This window comes from Miniopterus natalensis, chromosome 17 (assembly GCF_054644295.1).
Source record: "Miniopterus natalensis isolate mMinNat1 chromosome 17, mMinNat1.hap1, whole genome shotgun sequence".
Classification (NCBI taxonomy): Eukaryota; Metazoa; Chordata; class Mammalia; order Chiroptera; family Miniopteridae; genus Miniopterus; species Miniopterus natalensis.
The window spans coordinates 36,774,336-36,791,043 of record NC_142097.1 but is presented as its reverse complement, the minus strand read 5'-3'; the positions used below and the strand labels follow the sequence as shown (position 1 = coordinate 36,791,043).

General features: G+C 45.5%; 1 protein-coding gene across 1 annotated transcript in view; it reads left to right on the top strand.

The window, feature by feature from the left end:
* The first annotated feature begins 6,898 nt into the window (after positions 1–6,898).
* The window catches only part of ERN1 (endoplasmic reticulum to nucleus signaling 1), a 62,581-nt gene continuing 52,771 nt past the window's right edge, over positions 6,899–16,708 (top strand). Inside the window, exon 1 of the mRNA XM_087826296.1 lies at positions 6,899–6,995. Within this exon, the coding sequence (XP_087682422.1) occupies positions 6,936–6,995 (60 nt within the window). The 5' untranslated portion in view covers positions 6,899–6,935. The remainder of the gene's footprint in view (positions 6,996–16,708) is intronic.

The window sequence follows — 16,708 nt, the reverse complement described above, 5'->3', positions numbered from 1 at the left end:
AATTTATCTTACATTAGATTAGCATTGCTACTCCTATCTTTTTTCTTTTTTGTCTGTGTTTTTCTGATATAACTTTGCCCATTCCTTTATTTTTAACCTTTCTGCTGTTTTTGGTTAACATATCCTCTGTATTAGGCATATCGTTGGATTGTAGTGTTTAACCCAATGTGATAATATATATATTTTTTAATTCACTTAAAATTTTTATTATGGCCCTGGTCCCTGTAACTCAGTTGGTTGGAGCGTCATCCAGTGCACCAGAAGGTCCTCTCTCCCCTTCCCTCCTTCCCTCCTCTCCCTCCTATCCTTCCAGGTATAGTCATATACATTGTCCATTTGGGTCTCTTAGAAATATTGAGCCAGCATTTCAGTCAGGGTTTATTGATTTAAATGATGGAATGCCAATTCAAACTAGGTGGGTAAATAGGGGAAGGCTCGGTTAAATAGGACAGAGCAGCGCAGCCTGATCTCAAGCCAACTAGAATCAGAACTCGAGCTTTTCCAAGGCTCCCTGACTGCATCCATGCTTCTATCTCTCATCTCCTTGCTTTTGAATTGGCTTTCTTTGCAGGATAGAGGGAGCTCCTGGGCCTCACACCTCCTGGCTTTGCCACTAGAAAGGAAACAAGTCTCTTTTCATGGTTCTAGCTGGAGCGAGATTGGGTATAAGCCTACCCATGGGTCAAGTAAAGGTGGCCAGATGAGTACCACTTCATAACTCAGTGATTTAAAACAACAGCCATTTTATTATCTCTCACAGAATGAACTGAGTTAACTGGACTCAGCTGGGAGGTTCTTGTGCTCCATATAACAGCTGAGGTCACCTAGGGCCTTGACCGGGCCGGAACATTCAGGGTGGCTCAACCAGATGTCTGGCAGCTGGGACCTCGCCGGAGCTGTTGATTAGAGCAGCTCCATGTGGCCTGTGTATGGGTGGCTTGGGCTTCTCCACACGTGGCAGCTAGCTTCCAAGAGTTAGTATTCTAAGAGGAAGGAAATGGAAGCTACCAGGCCTCTTAAACCTGTGATGGGAGGTCCCCGAATATCGCTTCTGGTCAAGACCAGTCACAGGCCCAGTCCAGATGGAAAGGGAGGGGAAATAAGCTCTACCTTTTGATGGGTAGAGCAGCATGTGCATAGAGGGAGAGAAAGTATTGTTTGGGACCATCATTGGGTGGCTGCCACAATAGACTAGTAATAAGATTGGGCCAGCCTGGGTAGGTGCCCACTAGCGAACAGACTACAGGTATGTCCACACCACTTAGCATATCTGCCTCTTGCAGAGCTGACCCCAGTTCCTGTTTACTCGCCCCCTCTGTGGTCCCAGCAATGAGAACAGCCCCTTGAACAGGGTAAACGTCTGATGAACTATCATTGAATTCCTTAGTTTCCTTGTTTGTGTAACTGTACCAGTCAAATGCTTGCCATTCTGCCTTCGCAAGCTTTGTGTCTGTCCTGTCTCTCCCTTCGTCTTGCTCTAGATGAACAGTCTTCTAACAGTCTCTCTCAAACACCTGCCTTTTCCCCTAACTCTCCGTGAAACACTTCAGCCCTGTGTCACTCTGCTGCCCACTTGAGGAAGCCCAGCCTAACTTAGGCCCCCTGCCCCGCACTGGCCCACCCTGCCAGCCTTCCCAGCCCCATCTCCCACTGTAGAAGCCGAGCACTACTGGTCCTCTCCCCCTAGAATATCCTTTCCCCTGTCAAATCTGACAAAAGGCCCAGCACAGACACCACTTCTTCCATGAAGCCCTCTCTGCTCTACCTTTCCCACCCCCTTCCTCCCACCATTCCCATCTCTGTCTTGAACACCGCAGTTCTATTTCTGAGCTTATTCCGGCCTTCTCACACCTCACAGTCAGCCTTGTATCTTGGTTATTTCTGTGCATGTCCTATCACCTTTACCAACTTGCAAACTCTTCTGATTTGTTCCCTCGTGGTACCAATCCTTTGTACTCAGAAGCCTTAGTGATGTTTGTTAAATGAATGAATGGATGGTACTCCATGTAGAGGTCAGGGATGAAGTCATCTCCAAAATGAAGCTGATTAAATTATAGCTAAAGTTCCTTTCTGCTCTAAAATTTGGTTACATCTGTGAATGAGCTCCCCTAAGGAAAAGGAGATAGACTGGGTAAGGTATGTGTATGAAGCCTTGAGAGAGAGTCTGGAAGGAGGAAGGAGAGCCAGAAAATGGTAATACTCAAGGTGGAAAGGTTCAAGTAAAAGGAACTGTTAATGTACCTGAACTGAAGAGAGGCCTATGGAAAAAAAGATCAGGCATGGCCACTGGGAGTTTACAAGAGGAAGAATGTTTATGAGCTGCTCGAGAGAGGTTTCCAGAGAGTTCTGTGGAAATAAGCCAGACCCCAGGGGATTAGGAGGGACTGGCCAGTGAGGAAGTGGAGGCACTCTGAGAGGACACTGTTTCCACATTGCTGCTGCACTTGGGCCTTTGAGAATGTTAATATATTGGTCACAAATGGACTTGGTACAAATGGATGTGAAACAGAACAGCTCAGAGGCGAGTGAAGAAATACTCAGGACTGGACTGAACTACCCCACAGGGCAGAAACCCCGGCTGGCTGCTGTATTTCTTACATTCTTTTGCATAACCCCCAGATAAGATCAGGAGACTTATGTGTCATTTGAGGCAGCGCCCCTGGTGACCACATATTTGTGTAAACTTCTGGTTGTCATCCCAGGGACACACCAATCTGGGCTACTGCTTAACCACATCTATAGGTCACATAATTTTATCTTGTCATAATGCTGTGGGAGGGGCAAGAATAATAACAGCTAATGTTGGAACATGCTTTAGCATCTGAGGCAGCCTAGACAGGCTCTGAAGTCATGTAGGTAGCTGGGTTCTAATCCAGGTTGTGCCTTTTACTAACTGTGTTACCCTCCCAGCTATTAACCTTTTAAAATTTCAGTGTGTCATCTGGAAAAATGGAGCTAGTAACACCCACCTCAAAGAACTGCTGTGAAGATATTGTAAGCCCTGGCCAGTTTGGTTCAGTGGTTAGAGTGTGGAAGAGTCCTGGGTTCGAGTCCAGCCAAGGGCACGTACCTCAGTTGCAGGCTTAATTCCCGGCCCTGGTCGGGGTGTATGCGGGAGGCAACCAGTTGATGTGTCTCTCTCATGTCAATGTTTCTCTCTCTCTCTCTCTCTGAAAAGCAATGCAAAAAATATCCTAGGGGGAGAATTAAAAAAAAAAGATAATGTGCCCAGCCGGTGTGGCTCAGTGGCTGAGCAACGACCTAGGATCCAGGCGATCAGGGTTCGATTCCCGGTCAGGGCACATGCCCGGGTTGCGGGCTCGATCCCCAGCAGGGCGTGTGCAGGAGGCAGCCGATCAATGACTTTCTCATCATTGATGTTTCTCTCTCTCTCCCTCTCCCTTCCTCTCTCTGAAATCAGTAAAGATATATTTAAAAAAAAAAAAAAGATTAGGTGAGATGATCCTGTAAAGCATGTATTTTTGCACATTTCCAAACATTAGCAAACAGTCAATAAATATTAACTGATCATCGGAAACACTTTTGCGATACAAGAAAGTGTGTAGTAGGTTCCATTCTATGGCAAGAGAAGTTCTTCAGAATGAGTGTCACAGTCTTTTCCGATCCAATTATCCTAGAACAGGAAGAGTCAAAGTTCTATTAAGAACCAAGCTGCTCACGGTGACAGCGGCTTTTCTTCATTTTCCCTTAAACATTAGGACACGAAGGAGATAGAAAGCCTCCTACCAGCCACTCTCGCTTCATCGTTTCATTTCTCCCACAACTACCCCACATGTGCTGTAAGTTCAGGTCTGTTTGGAAGCCGCAGCAACAGCACTGCAATCACTAAAAATAAGTCAGAGTCAATTTACTCTGATAAAGACACTGTTCCCGAATTTGAGACGTTACTGGAGCTTTCAACCATGACCTCCCTTTTTGGTTTTACCAGATTTTTCTTTCAAAGGGAGCTACCCTCTCACTAAATAGATATCTGCAAACCAACTTCATAATCATTTTTAAAAAATATATCTTTATTGATCTCAGAGATCGGAAAGGAGAGGGAGAGAGAGAGATGGAAACATCAATGATGAGACAGTCATTGATCGAGCCCACAACCCCGGGCATGTGCCCTGACCGGGAATCGAACCCCGACCACCTGGATCCTAGGTCGACGCTCAACTGCTGAGCCAGGCCCTGCCGGGCCATAATCATTTTTAAATGAAATTCTGAAGGGTTTGAAACAGAAATGAGGCATAAACTCTTTTCAAGGCTAGGTCGTAATTTGTTCCACTAGAGGGCGGCATTTGCTAAAATAAATAAAAGGGATTTGGCTGTAGGGATTAAGACCGGACATTAAGAGTAAGCTGGATCCCAGGATCTTGGGTGCACTAGTCACCTGCGGAAACTGGAAAACACCCAGTCTTTGGGCTCCACCCATGGAGATTCTGAATCAGTACAGGAAGAGGGCATGAAAAGGTGTTGGGAGTCTGTTTTTTGAAAGCTCTCTAAATTTGGGAACCTCTGGTTCAGAGAGAAGTGAAAATAAGATTTTAACTAAATTTCTCCCACCACTCACTGCCTAGATATACTACTCAGGTCCTGTGGATGTATATATTTATATTTTTATCTATTTTTTAACTTGGTACAAAAAGAGGGTTTATCTTTACACTAAGACCATGACCTTTGCCTGGCTTAGAAGTTGCTATTTAATGTGACTTTCAGAAAGGTGTTTTATATGGACAGGTCTACTCTAAAGGCACCCTACAAAATACTTCCATTTCTGTTTGTATTTTTCAGTAATGCCAGTTTGTGTTTGATTATAAGCAAAAAAGCCATCTAAAGCAATGCCTGGCTGTGGAGCAAGATTATGGACAATGCTGCCATAAATAAAACCTAAGCTTATCAGTATGAGCTGCCAGTCAAGTGAACTGCATAAAACATGTTAACTGACTAAAATGTAAGAACAACCTAACTGGTGCATAAGAAATTCTGAGAGCATATAACCATGCAGTTAAGGTTTGGGGGATTGGTCCAGCTGAGTACAGATAAATATACCTACGTGCCCCAGGCACCTTGGGATGGATTTTTTTTCTTTACTGGATCTTTAAAACTGATTTATGAGTCAGATTGAGGTTAAGCATTTCCCTTTGTGTTTCATCCACTGGTGCTTCCAAGGTCACAGTGACATTTCGATTTGTCAAAGGGCTGCCAGTGTTTTAGCACAGAAAGTTCCCTTCCCAGACTTACTCTGAGAAAAAGCACCGGAGAAGGGAGGTGAATGAGGCGTTTTCCAGTCAAGCTTCTCTTCTAACTCAAGCCTACGGCCTTACAGATCCTGGTCAGCTTGCAAGTGGGACAGGCAGTCACTAAAGGGCTCCTCCCTGGGCTGTACTGCTCAGGAGTGAGGCAGCCTCTGTTTTAACCCATCTCCCCGCCAATCCCAAACCTCTCTGTTGGCATTTAGACATGCAGATAACACTTCAAGATGTGTCTACCACTTTCACAGTTGCCAAGATTCAAACTGCTCTTAAGCTGGTCTGTTGGATTCTCCAGCATTGGTGGGGATTAGTCCCTTGACTGTGACCCGGCATAGGGGGTTGGGAATGGGGAACTCTGTTCACAGGATCTTGGCTTACTGCAAACATTTCTGTGTTACAGTGGGATAGGCTTGATCCACGGAACACACAGACCAGATACTGGGTCAGTCCCCCACTACCTCTTCGCTATTTTCTCCGGCATTGCTTACTCCTTTCCCCAAACCCTGAAAAATCTTAGGCTGTGTGTATTATGAGCAAGTCGGGGAAAATTAGAGAAATTGCTTTCCCTTTTTCTTTTTCTCCTAGGATCCATCAGTGTTGTGCCCCAAATTATACTTCGCTCGTTACAAACAGTACGTCCTCCGTCCTCTCTTCCATCTAAGTGGAGCGCAGCATGAGACCCAGTGACCAAACCGCTGCTGGGCTCTTTAAGGCAGGTTAATAGCCCACAATCCTCAAACAGACCTCGTTTGAGACCTCAACACACCCACTCCCTCCAGTGAGTTGTGACACATGTCACCCCAAGCTTCAGGTAAACACCATGACACCGGCAGCCAAAATGGTTTTCCTTTTGTGCTTATAATTTTTGGCAAACGATTTGGCCATGGTGTATTCCAAAAGGAACCGACGGCTATTGGACATGATGTGAGGGGAATTCCTGAGGGGAAAGAGAAGAAGGAAGAAAGGGGCCTTCGGACTCGCCGAGTCGCAGCGGGAGGGCTCCAGGGCTGCGGACTCGGCGGCTGCTGGCGCAGGGCAGCAGCTCTGTCCGCTGGAACCCGTCAGGGCTGCCATGCCGTCAGCTGCTGTCCCTCGCTCCGGAGGTCGCCGATGAGTCCACCACGGCGAGGACGAAGCGGGGCTCAGGGCAGCCCGCGCCGCCGGCCTCCTGGCCTTTCGCCTGGTCAAGTCTGACGCAGTGTCTCTTGGGGGCGTCAGTGGCACCGCCTGGGGGACGGGGCGCGCCCGCGTGGCCGGGCGGCCAGCCTTCCGCCGCCCGCGGACAAGCTCCTGGACTGGATCGCTCGCGCCCCTGGACGCCGGACGCCAGGCCTGGTCCTGTCCAGCCACGTGGGCCGCGCGACTCTGGCCGGCCACAGGCCCTCGCCGCCCTCGCCGCCCTCGCCGCCCTCGGCCCCGCCCCTGGCCCCGCCCCCGGGAGCCCCGCCCAGCCTCGGGCCCGCCCCCAGGCCGGCCCCGCCCCGACCGGAAGAAGCACCGGCGCCCGGCGCTTAAAGGGTCGGGAATGGGGGTGTCGCCACCGCCGAGTCAGCCCTGTGTTCACTGAAGACCCGCCGCCGCCGCGCTGTCGTCGCGGCGCCCCCGCCCCGTCCTCCGCCCTCCCGCACCGCCCCCGCAGCCGGCTGGCCCGGCGGGAGCCGGGACGGAGTTCTCGCCATGCCGGCCCGGCGGCTGCTGCTGCTGCTGCTGCTGACGCTGCTGCTGCCCGGCCCCAGGGTGAGTGACCGGGCGTCGTGGGGTGGAGGGACGTCTCGGGGCCCGCCGCGCTCCGAGCTGGGAGCGCAGCGCCTGCGGCTCGAGGCCCCGGCCGGGCGTGGGAGGCGGCGCCGGGCGGGGAGCGAACGCCTCCGGGCGGCCGGAGTGGCGGCCGCGGCCGGCCCCGCCGAGGCGCACGCCGTCCGCAGGGCCTCCGGGCCGGCGCGGCTGTCACGGGCAGCGCCTCTCGGGCCGGCCTTGCGCGCAACTTCGTGTCGCCCGGGCGGCACCGCGGGGTCCCCGAGGCCACCTGCCGGACCCTCCCCATAAGCGGGCGCGGAGGAAGGACCGAAAGGGCCCTGTCGTCGAGGGGAAGGGGCTGCCTCGCGTTTCTAATGCTGGCTGGAACTTTTCCTGAGCGAGAACTTCGGGGAACGAGCGCAGGGGGCGAGGGCAGGTCGCTGCAGCCGCGGGCTCGAGCCCGCTTACCTGTCTCGCAGGTTTCTCGGTGTTGCGAGGCAGGAGGCTGCCTTTTGTGCACCAAGACTTTGTTAAGCAAGGCGAGCTGTGGGAACGGAACTGTTTTCCAAGACCCATATGGGACAGCGGAGAAGCCGCTACCCAACTTTAAATAAAAGGCTGTTTCCTCGTGTGGGAACGCTGGGGCTGGCCGAAGTGTCTTTTCATCTTTTTTTGGAGAGAAGTGCCTGGTTTACGTTTATTTACCTATTTAAGACCCTTCACTCCGGCTGTGGATTTGGGCACCATGGCTGGGAGGACATTTTGTGGACAGACTTGAGTTTTTTTTCTTCTGGTTGGAAAAACCTAAACTAGCGAGTGTTTTTTTTAAAAAACGTATTGTTCAGGATGTGGGTATGGTACATTGGTGCAGGATCTGTTTAATGACCTCCACCGCGTACTCTTTAATATGGATATCATGTACCAGGTGCCCAGGTGGAAAATTGACATATGTGTGCCTGAGTGCCACAGCGAACTCGTTGGAGATTATGCATTTTAGGTAAATACTACTCCATGCTCTCAGAGTAACAAGGATTTGGAAACAGCTGGAATAACACATAAGGTTATTTTCACATTTTTTTAAAAGGTTTTTTTAAAAGGAAAATTTGTGCACACTTCACGTTAGAACTCCTGTAAGTTAAGTTTTTCTTCTAATTTAAGACTCTCAGAACCAGGGTCAGATTTTGAATTTAAACACTACATCTTGGATTAGTTAACTGCTGCCGGGCATCTGTTCACAAATAAGAGTATAAACAGAATGACCTTACGTATGGCATGGTAATCGATCATTTCGAATAATGAAGGCCAAGGTGTATATGGTTTTCTTTGCCACACATCCATGCTGTTCTTTCATTGGATTCTAGTGTTTTAGTTATTGAATAACTTAAGCTTAAACAGCCAGAATAACTACTTAGCTTTGGTTGAAAATGTAGTTTGAGTTCATGTAAATATTTGCAAATTGCATTTAGAAATCCAAATGTCTCAGAGTTCCTGGTAAAATATTCCAGACCCTTATCAGAAGGTTATGTTTTAGTGTCAGTACTCTTTTAGGTAATAGGTCAGAATTTCACTCCTGGAATTATCTACCAGTAAAAATTTTGATCCCCAAAGAGAATTCTTACTTGAAAACTCTAAACGAAAACCAATACAAAGTATACAGTTAAACCAGGCAGCAGTGATGTTGTGTAGAAGGTACTGGCTTCAGAATTAGACAAACCTGAGCTCTGACTGATCATGTGCTAGTTGTGCCCTCAGGCAAGTTATTTTACTTCTTAGAGACTCTGCTGATATGTGCAGTGGGGACAGCTAACACACTAACACCCCTGAAGGCACCTTGCACTTCATAGATGATAAGTATATTCTCCTTATACCCCCCTCCCCAACACACAGGTGCTTTTTACTATCAGTCTTTTTTTTTTTTTTTAATACTATGTGTCTGAAAGGAACATTTTTTTTTTTTTTTGCTGTTTCACTTTATTTTATTGTTAACAATATTACAGATGTCTCCCATTTTTCCCCTTTTCTATGCTGTTTCTTTTTGATTGATGAAATAACTAGAGCATTGGAGGCAATACCGTGATTTTCTTTCAGTGTGGGTCTGATTGAGCCAGACATTGATTCATCATGGGCTGCCACTCCAGGCTACCAGATCAGAATGCAGTAACATCGGTGTTATGAAGGATCTGAGGCTGTTAATCCAGAATGTGCTTATTTAGTCATGGAGTTTTCCTCTGCCCTAGACCCGGATCTTGTACCTAATGTTGGTTTGTGTTACATCACTGCTGTCACATGTCCTCATTGTACTGTGTCGAGGTGTCCCTTCTCTCAAGTACCAAAGAGATCTGTAGCATGTGCGGCAAAATACTTCCTTCAGTTATAACATATACAACGCTTTTATTCAGCCAGTGTTTGGTTTTATTTATTTTTAAATTTAAAAGATTTTCAATTACAGTTGACATACAATATTATATTAGTTTCAGGTGTACAACATAGTGATTTAGAACCAGTGTTTTGGTTGTAGAGTCCCTGAGAACTGAGGACTGTGTGTACAGAAACACCCAGAATATCATCTGAGACGTGAGTCTTAACTCGGAATGTCCTCGCTTACCATGTGTTCTGATAGTTATCAGCTGCATGAATTATCCTAATAGGAGATAGCAGGTATTTATACTGAGGCCAGGAGGGGAAGGTTTCATTAAGCTCATGTTATCAGGGCTGCTAATCATGAAATGAGGCTGTAGTTGTGCACATGTGTGTGTGTGTGTGCGATTTCATCAACTCGCCTGCCCACTGGGCTTTCCTCAGTAGCACAGCTTCTCTGAGCACAGGGGAAAGTATTTGAAAAGTCCTCTGGACAGACCGTGTTCCAGGGTACAGACCAGTGGGCTACGTCAAGGTTTCACCACCTGCCTGGCCTTGGGGGTTAGCTCTTCGTCTATCTCAAATTCTGGCTCCATTTTTCAGGTTGAAGAATCATTGGAGACTTCTTTGGCTTGGGGATCCAAAGTAACCTTTTGGTTTGATGTTGTGTATGTTTTACAATGATCAAATGTTCTCCCTAAAGAGATGATATAAGGGAGAAAAGCCGAATGTATCATTTTAATGGATTCCATTTTCATTATGCACAAATAACTCGGGGCCTGTAACCTAGCAATATGATTAGAGTGTGATGCTGGCTTAAACAACAGTGAATCACAGTCCATGAATAAGAAACATGCTGGTTGAATATATTTTCCAGGGGCTGGCGATTTTTTCCCTGTCTTTATCTTTGCTGTATCCCATGTTTGGAGCCCTGCCACAGAGCAACGCATTCTCAGAGAGATTTAAATGAGACCAGATACGGATTGGGAAAAGTAGAACTTAAAAAGGATAAGCTCCTCTCTTGCATTTTTTAAAAATTTAAGTTAAGTCTAGACAGTATCACTTCTGATTATCTTGCGATCTTTGTTCATGTACACACACACAGCAAGTACGACAGTGTAAAAAATAGGTGTTTATATTTTTGTTCAGTTTTCCCCCCCACAGAATATTTCCCATAACCTGTTAGGAAATGTTCTGAACGCACCATAGCGTTTGTCACTTTTAGTAGCACTTTAGTAAACCATCATCCATGCCCAAAGCATTTGAGCCTTCTGTGCCCAGCTCTGGGTTGGGGACTAGGATCATCACTGACCAGGGTTGACATGGTACTAAGCCTTGCTTTGCCTAGTGATCACTCCGCTGAAGTCATGTGGGTTGTTTGCAGTTCTCCCACTATTATAAGGAAAGGTGTATTTCCCTTTTTTTCAAATCTTTTATGTGCTTAGTGCTTTCTGAATGATAACATGGGAAAATTTTTGTATGATAACATGGGAAGATTTTTTTTAGTCCCTCAATATAGTCATAATCATTGTGGAAAAGTTAGAAAGCATAGATAAGTCTAAATTTTAAAAAACACAAAAACTTCCTATAATCATACTACCTAAATATTACCTCTATTAACATTTGATACAGCTTTATTGAGATGTAATTCACATATCATATAACTCACCCATTTAATGTACACAGTTCAGTGGTGTACAGTTCACAGAATTGTGCAACCATCACCACAATAAATTTCATAATGTTTTCATCAACCCCAAAGAAACTTCATGCACATTAGCTGTCACTCTCCATTTCTCACAAACCCCCCAGCCCCTGGCAACTGCTAGTCTACTTTGTCTTTATAGATCTGCATATTCTGGACATTTCCTAAGTGGAATCGTACTTCATGTGGTCTTTTGTGACTGGCTTCTTTCACTTAGCATAATGTTTTCAAGGTTCACCCAGGTTGTCGCATGTATCAATGCTTCATTCCTTTTTATCGCTGATAATACTCTATTATATGGTCACACCACATTTTATCTGTTCTTCAGTTTATGGAACACTTGGATTGTTTCTCCTTTTTGGTTATCATGAGTAATGCTACTATGAACATTTGTATACAAATTTTTGAATAGCCATGTATTTTCATTTTTCTTGGGTATATACCTAGGAGTGGGATTTCTGGGTCATATGGTAACTGTATGTTTAACTTTTTGAGGAACTGCCTATTTTCTAAAGTAGCTGCACTATTTTAATTCCCATCTGCAATGTAGGAAGGTGCCAATGTCTCCACATCCTCACCAACACTTGATATTATCTGTCTTTTTTATTATAGTCATCTTAGTGGGTGTGAAATGGTAATTCATTATGGTTTTGATTTGCATTTCCCTGGTGGCTAATTTACTTACACCTTGATGTATATCCTTCCAAGTGATTTTTTCTGTGCATATATTTGCATAGGTAATATTTTTCTTTCCCAAACTGGAACATGTTACAGATCTTTCTTTCTGTGTTAATAAGTTTAATTCTGCAACATTATTCTCAGTGGCAGCGTAATACTTCTCTGAATGGGTATACCATAATTTGACCATTCAGCCAGGTGGAATATTGAGATTTTTTAATTTTCATTACTATAAACAGTGTGATAAACCTTATTGCTAAACTCTTGAGCAGATCTTAACTGCTTAATTATTCCTTGGGATAAATTCCTAGAACTGGAATTTGCTGATCAAACATAGTCTTTTATAGCCCCCTCCTCTGGCCCCCAAACAATTTTGGATGTCTTAAAAAGCACAAAACTTGTCTTAAGTTGGGTTTATAATAGCCATTTTAAATTAAACTATTTTCTTTTAGCAGTATGGATTTTAAGTCAGGTGAAAACGAAATATTTAGATTTTGTTTTGCTTATATTTTGAAGATGTAAATAACCAACAAGCAGTTTCTTGATGACACCTTATATACCAAGAGCCACTGAGAAAATGTTTTATTCTGATTTGTTTAATAACTTGTTTAAAGGGTCTGCAGTAGTTTCAGATCAGCTTTGTAGCAGATGTGGCTCCCATGATCACCCACAAATACCTTGGGATAATCTTCATGTTTGGTTTTAAAGGTAGCCTGCCTCCTACAGACAAGATTCTTTCTATAGTTGATTGTGAGGCCATTTACAATTTTGCTTCAAGACTGTTGGTAAATCGAGAATTGATGCATTGGCCATGCCTTTTGGAGGCTGCTATTCTTAAAACATACAGCTTGTCCATACAGCTGTTCCTGGGAATAATAAAGTGCCACTTGACAATAACATCATGCCTCGGTGTGTGTGTTTGTTTGTTTTTGCCACAAACATACCTAAACTTATTCATCCAAAGGAATGTTGTCTCTTTCAAAATAACCACTGCTTCAGGGTCAATGTTCATGTTATACAAGTTAGTTTTTTTGTTTTGTTTTTAACTTTTCAGTACTTCATTTAATAATTTAGCTAATCAATTTAATAATTCAACTTTAAAACAAAGAGGGAATCTTAAAAAAGCAACTATTTACTCTTAAGCCAGTTATCCTTACACAACTTGAAACATTTCCCAATTCCTTCCGATCTGTGCTTGATTATAACTTTCACATGCTTCACACTGAAGTTTTTTGATGAAAACTCTTAGTCAGCTTGATTGCACAATTTACTGAGGACACTTGGATAGGATTTTTGGGTTTTTTTAAGAATCAGCTAAAGACTCTCTACCATGTAGAGAACTCAAAGGTATAGTCTTTGAAGGGAATTTCCAGAAAATTTCAAAAACATTGTGAGCAAGAGGAGCATATATGAATAAATGTGTAAGCGCCTCCCAAGGGAAGTAGAATGAGAGTGTGTTAGACAGCTAGGAGGGGTCTCACTGGTTTAACCCAATGAGTCTCAGTATCCCCCCTCCCCCCCGTAAGGAACAGGGGCATGTCAGCCTGTAACAGTGGGAGCACATTAGAACCTTCGAGGGTGGTGGCTGGGGCATCTACCTCCCTCTCTCAGGCATCATCTCCTCCCAAGGTCACTGCCCTGCTCTGTTCCCCAGAGCAGACAGAAGAGGAAGCTGAGGCCGGAGAGGGTCACGTGTCTTTGGACCTGTCCAAGGTCATGTGCCACTGGCAAAACTGAGCCTTGAACCTAACCCTCCAGCTTCTCTTTGAAGAGCAGTCCCTGCAACACTTATGTTCTGGTGCGTTTGTGAGAGCACATTAGTCCAGCCACCCCTGTCACCCTGAGGAGGTGACCCAGCCATGTTGCGGAGAGACGGGATCTGGGGAAGGACAGGGAAGACAAGAAGGTAGATTTGTAAGCTTCAGGAGAATGCTCAGGTGATGCTTTTGTTCCTCGCTCAAGAGTTGTAGCCTCTTCCCCTTTGTTTCAGTAGGAAAGATGCCGTCACCTGAGACCCTCCGTCAGCGACACTGACCGTTGTGAGTGCTGGCGCCGGGTCCAGCAGCGATCGTGGGGAGGAGACTGAGACACCCTTAAACCTAATGCACAGTTTAACTCGTTCCTTTGCTTGAGGTCTAATAATATCCAGCAGGTGCATGCTGACCAGTAAGATCTCCCCCAGAAATGTTTTTGAAATAGCAAAACTGAAAGTTCATGTCTTAGAAGCCTTGAACCGAAGTCACTCTTCCACAGTGCGGTCACTTTTCTCAGGGAATCCTGAAGGGACAGGACTGCAGCTATCCGGCTGGGCCTGGGGGGTTGCCTTTGCAGAGGCCCCCACCTCCCATGCAATTCTGGCATCAGGGGGTAGGTCTGTGATGACGGGGGGAGGGTGTGACACAGTGGACCTTGGACCACAATGGAGGGACTAGAAGGCAGGGACCCTGTCTTGCTCTTTGTCACATCCTTTGTGGAATTTGGCATGGTGAGTCCGCCATACTCCCTGTAGTGGGCACTCAGCAAATACTGATGGAATTCCTCTTTTTTTTAATATATCTTTATTGATTTCAGAGAGAGGAAGGGAGAGAGAGAGAGAAACATCAATGATGAGAGAGTCATTGATCGGCTGCCTCCTGCACGCCCCCCACTGGGGATTGAGCCCGCAACCCGGGCATGTGCCCTGACGGGGAATCGAACCTCGATCTCCTGGATCCTAGGTCAATGCCCAGCCGCTGAGCCACTCCCCACCATTCCCCACTGGTGGAATTCCTCTTTGAGTCTTGTTAAGGCCAATGAAACAAGGAGCTGTTTTATCATCAGGCAAGTGGGTTGAGGGTTTTTTTGGAGGGAGAAGGATGTTGCTTTAGCTGTAATCTATCTTCTTTAATGGGATCTCATCAGTAGTTTCTTTCTACAGAATGAGAGGGGCTTCTGGGATGTCTGCTTGGGTGGACATGACCCATAGTGTGTGGTGCCTTCTCGGTGGGCTCCTCATATCAGTAATGAGATTAATTTTAACCCTGCCAAGCCCCAGGAGATAAATGGGTTGTGATTATTCCAAGTCACTTTCATTTTTCGCTCAGCATGATGTTTCACTATTAAAGTGTGAACCCTGATCCAGGGTTTCCTCTTATGTATTAAACATGATTTCCGTAGTTAATAGACTAATTTCTAATTATAATTCAAAACCACCCCTTTCTCCAGCGGATTATTCCCCTCCCCCCCTGTTTCCGGTGAGGGAATAATTATCTAGGCCGCAGGAGTGTTTGTCATGGAAACTGAAGTTTTTCATACATTTTCTGAACAAACAGTGCTGTCAAATCCCTTGATCTCCAGTTGGGTCAGAGGAGTTTGTTGCTCAGACTAAATCAGATCTGTCTTCTCTGAAAGCCAATGGCCCATGACTCCTGAGGGGCCTCCAGGAGTGAGAGAAGCACCTGCACAGCGGCCACAGCTGCAGCTGGGAATGTGTGACTTGAGGCGGTACTTCTCAGCCCTGGCTGAGTCAGTCACCTGGAGTCATCGGGGCAGCTTTTTAAAAACCCTATGTCAAGGCCCCACCCCAGGTGGATGAAATAAGAATCTTTAGGAATTGAGGCTGGCATTCTTTCTTTAAAAAAAATTTTTGTTTTTTTTAAAGCCCCAGGTGACTGATTTGTAGTCAGATTAAGGCCATTAAGTAATTCCTGTACCTTAATCCTGGACAGAACAAATGTGTCTCCCTGTGCCCTGTAATATCACAGAGCCCTGGACTAGGCCGGAGACAGCTTTGGGCTCATTTTATAGAAAATTGGGATTGCTATATTCTACTGATTAACAGCAGGACTAAAAATAGAGAACCTAGTATTATATTTTTTCCACTGTAGTACTATATTGCCCAGCTCTTAAAAGAGCAAGTAATTCCAGACGGATGGATTTTGTTTTTGTTTTTTAAGTATTAACTATTCCAATTGCTTAAAAAAAAAAAAAAAATCAGCTTTTCTCTGGCCGGGTGGCTTAGTTGGTTGGAGTGTCATCCCGTACACCACAAGGTTATGGGTTTAATTCCTGGTCAGGGCGCATATGGGAGGCAACCAGTTGATGTTTCCCCTTCACTTTGATGTTTCTCTCTCTCCTTTCCCCTCTCTCCCTAAAAAAAATCAATAAAAACATATCCTTGGGGGGGGGGGAGGATTTTAAAAAAATCAGCGTTAACTAATAACTGGCCTTACATTCAAATACACTTAGTTATTGAATTATATGATGTTTAGAATTATTTAAAGTGACACTTAGCTTACTTATCTTTACTTTCTCTATATATTAAGAGGCCTAAGGAATCGAAACAGTATTGCTTTCCACATTCCTTTACAGCACCCTGGCCGGTGAAATTAACCTCTCTGAGTTTTAAGAGAGTCCTTGGTAGCCAGAGTGCAGTAGCCAAGAGGTGTGGGCATGGAAGAAATCTGTGTAAAGAGTAAGTTCAATAGTTAAAGTATAAGGATGAATCATATAAGCAAAAAGGAACTTTCTTATCAGGGTGAGAATGTGTGTGTTGGAAGCAAATTGTAGGAGGGGACAGTTAATGAGACTCCCCTTCCCTTTTTCTGTGAGAACTAGATATCTGGGTATCTCTCAGCCCGAAGGGCCTCTGCAGTAGGTGCCTGGTTGAAAGCCCTGACAGTACCACACAGTGCAGGACATGGCTGGTCCTTTATCTCAGCGACTGGACTGACCTCAGCCATTACTCAGAGAATCCTTCCAGCAGGTTTAGGAACAAGAGGAAACACTGAGTGTCGCATTGGCCAGGCTGGATCAAATCTAAAGCTCTGCTTGAAACCGCATTGAAAAATGTCAGTAGAATTGTAAGGTCACTGTTTGAAGCCAGGCTCTGACCTGGCAGAGCTGGGTAAGCTTGGGGACCTGGGCTGTGTTTCCCCACCGAACTTGATGCTGAAAGGAAATCCCAAGTGGCAGCTCCAGTTCTCGCCTCAAG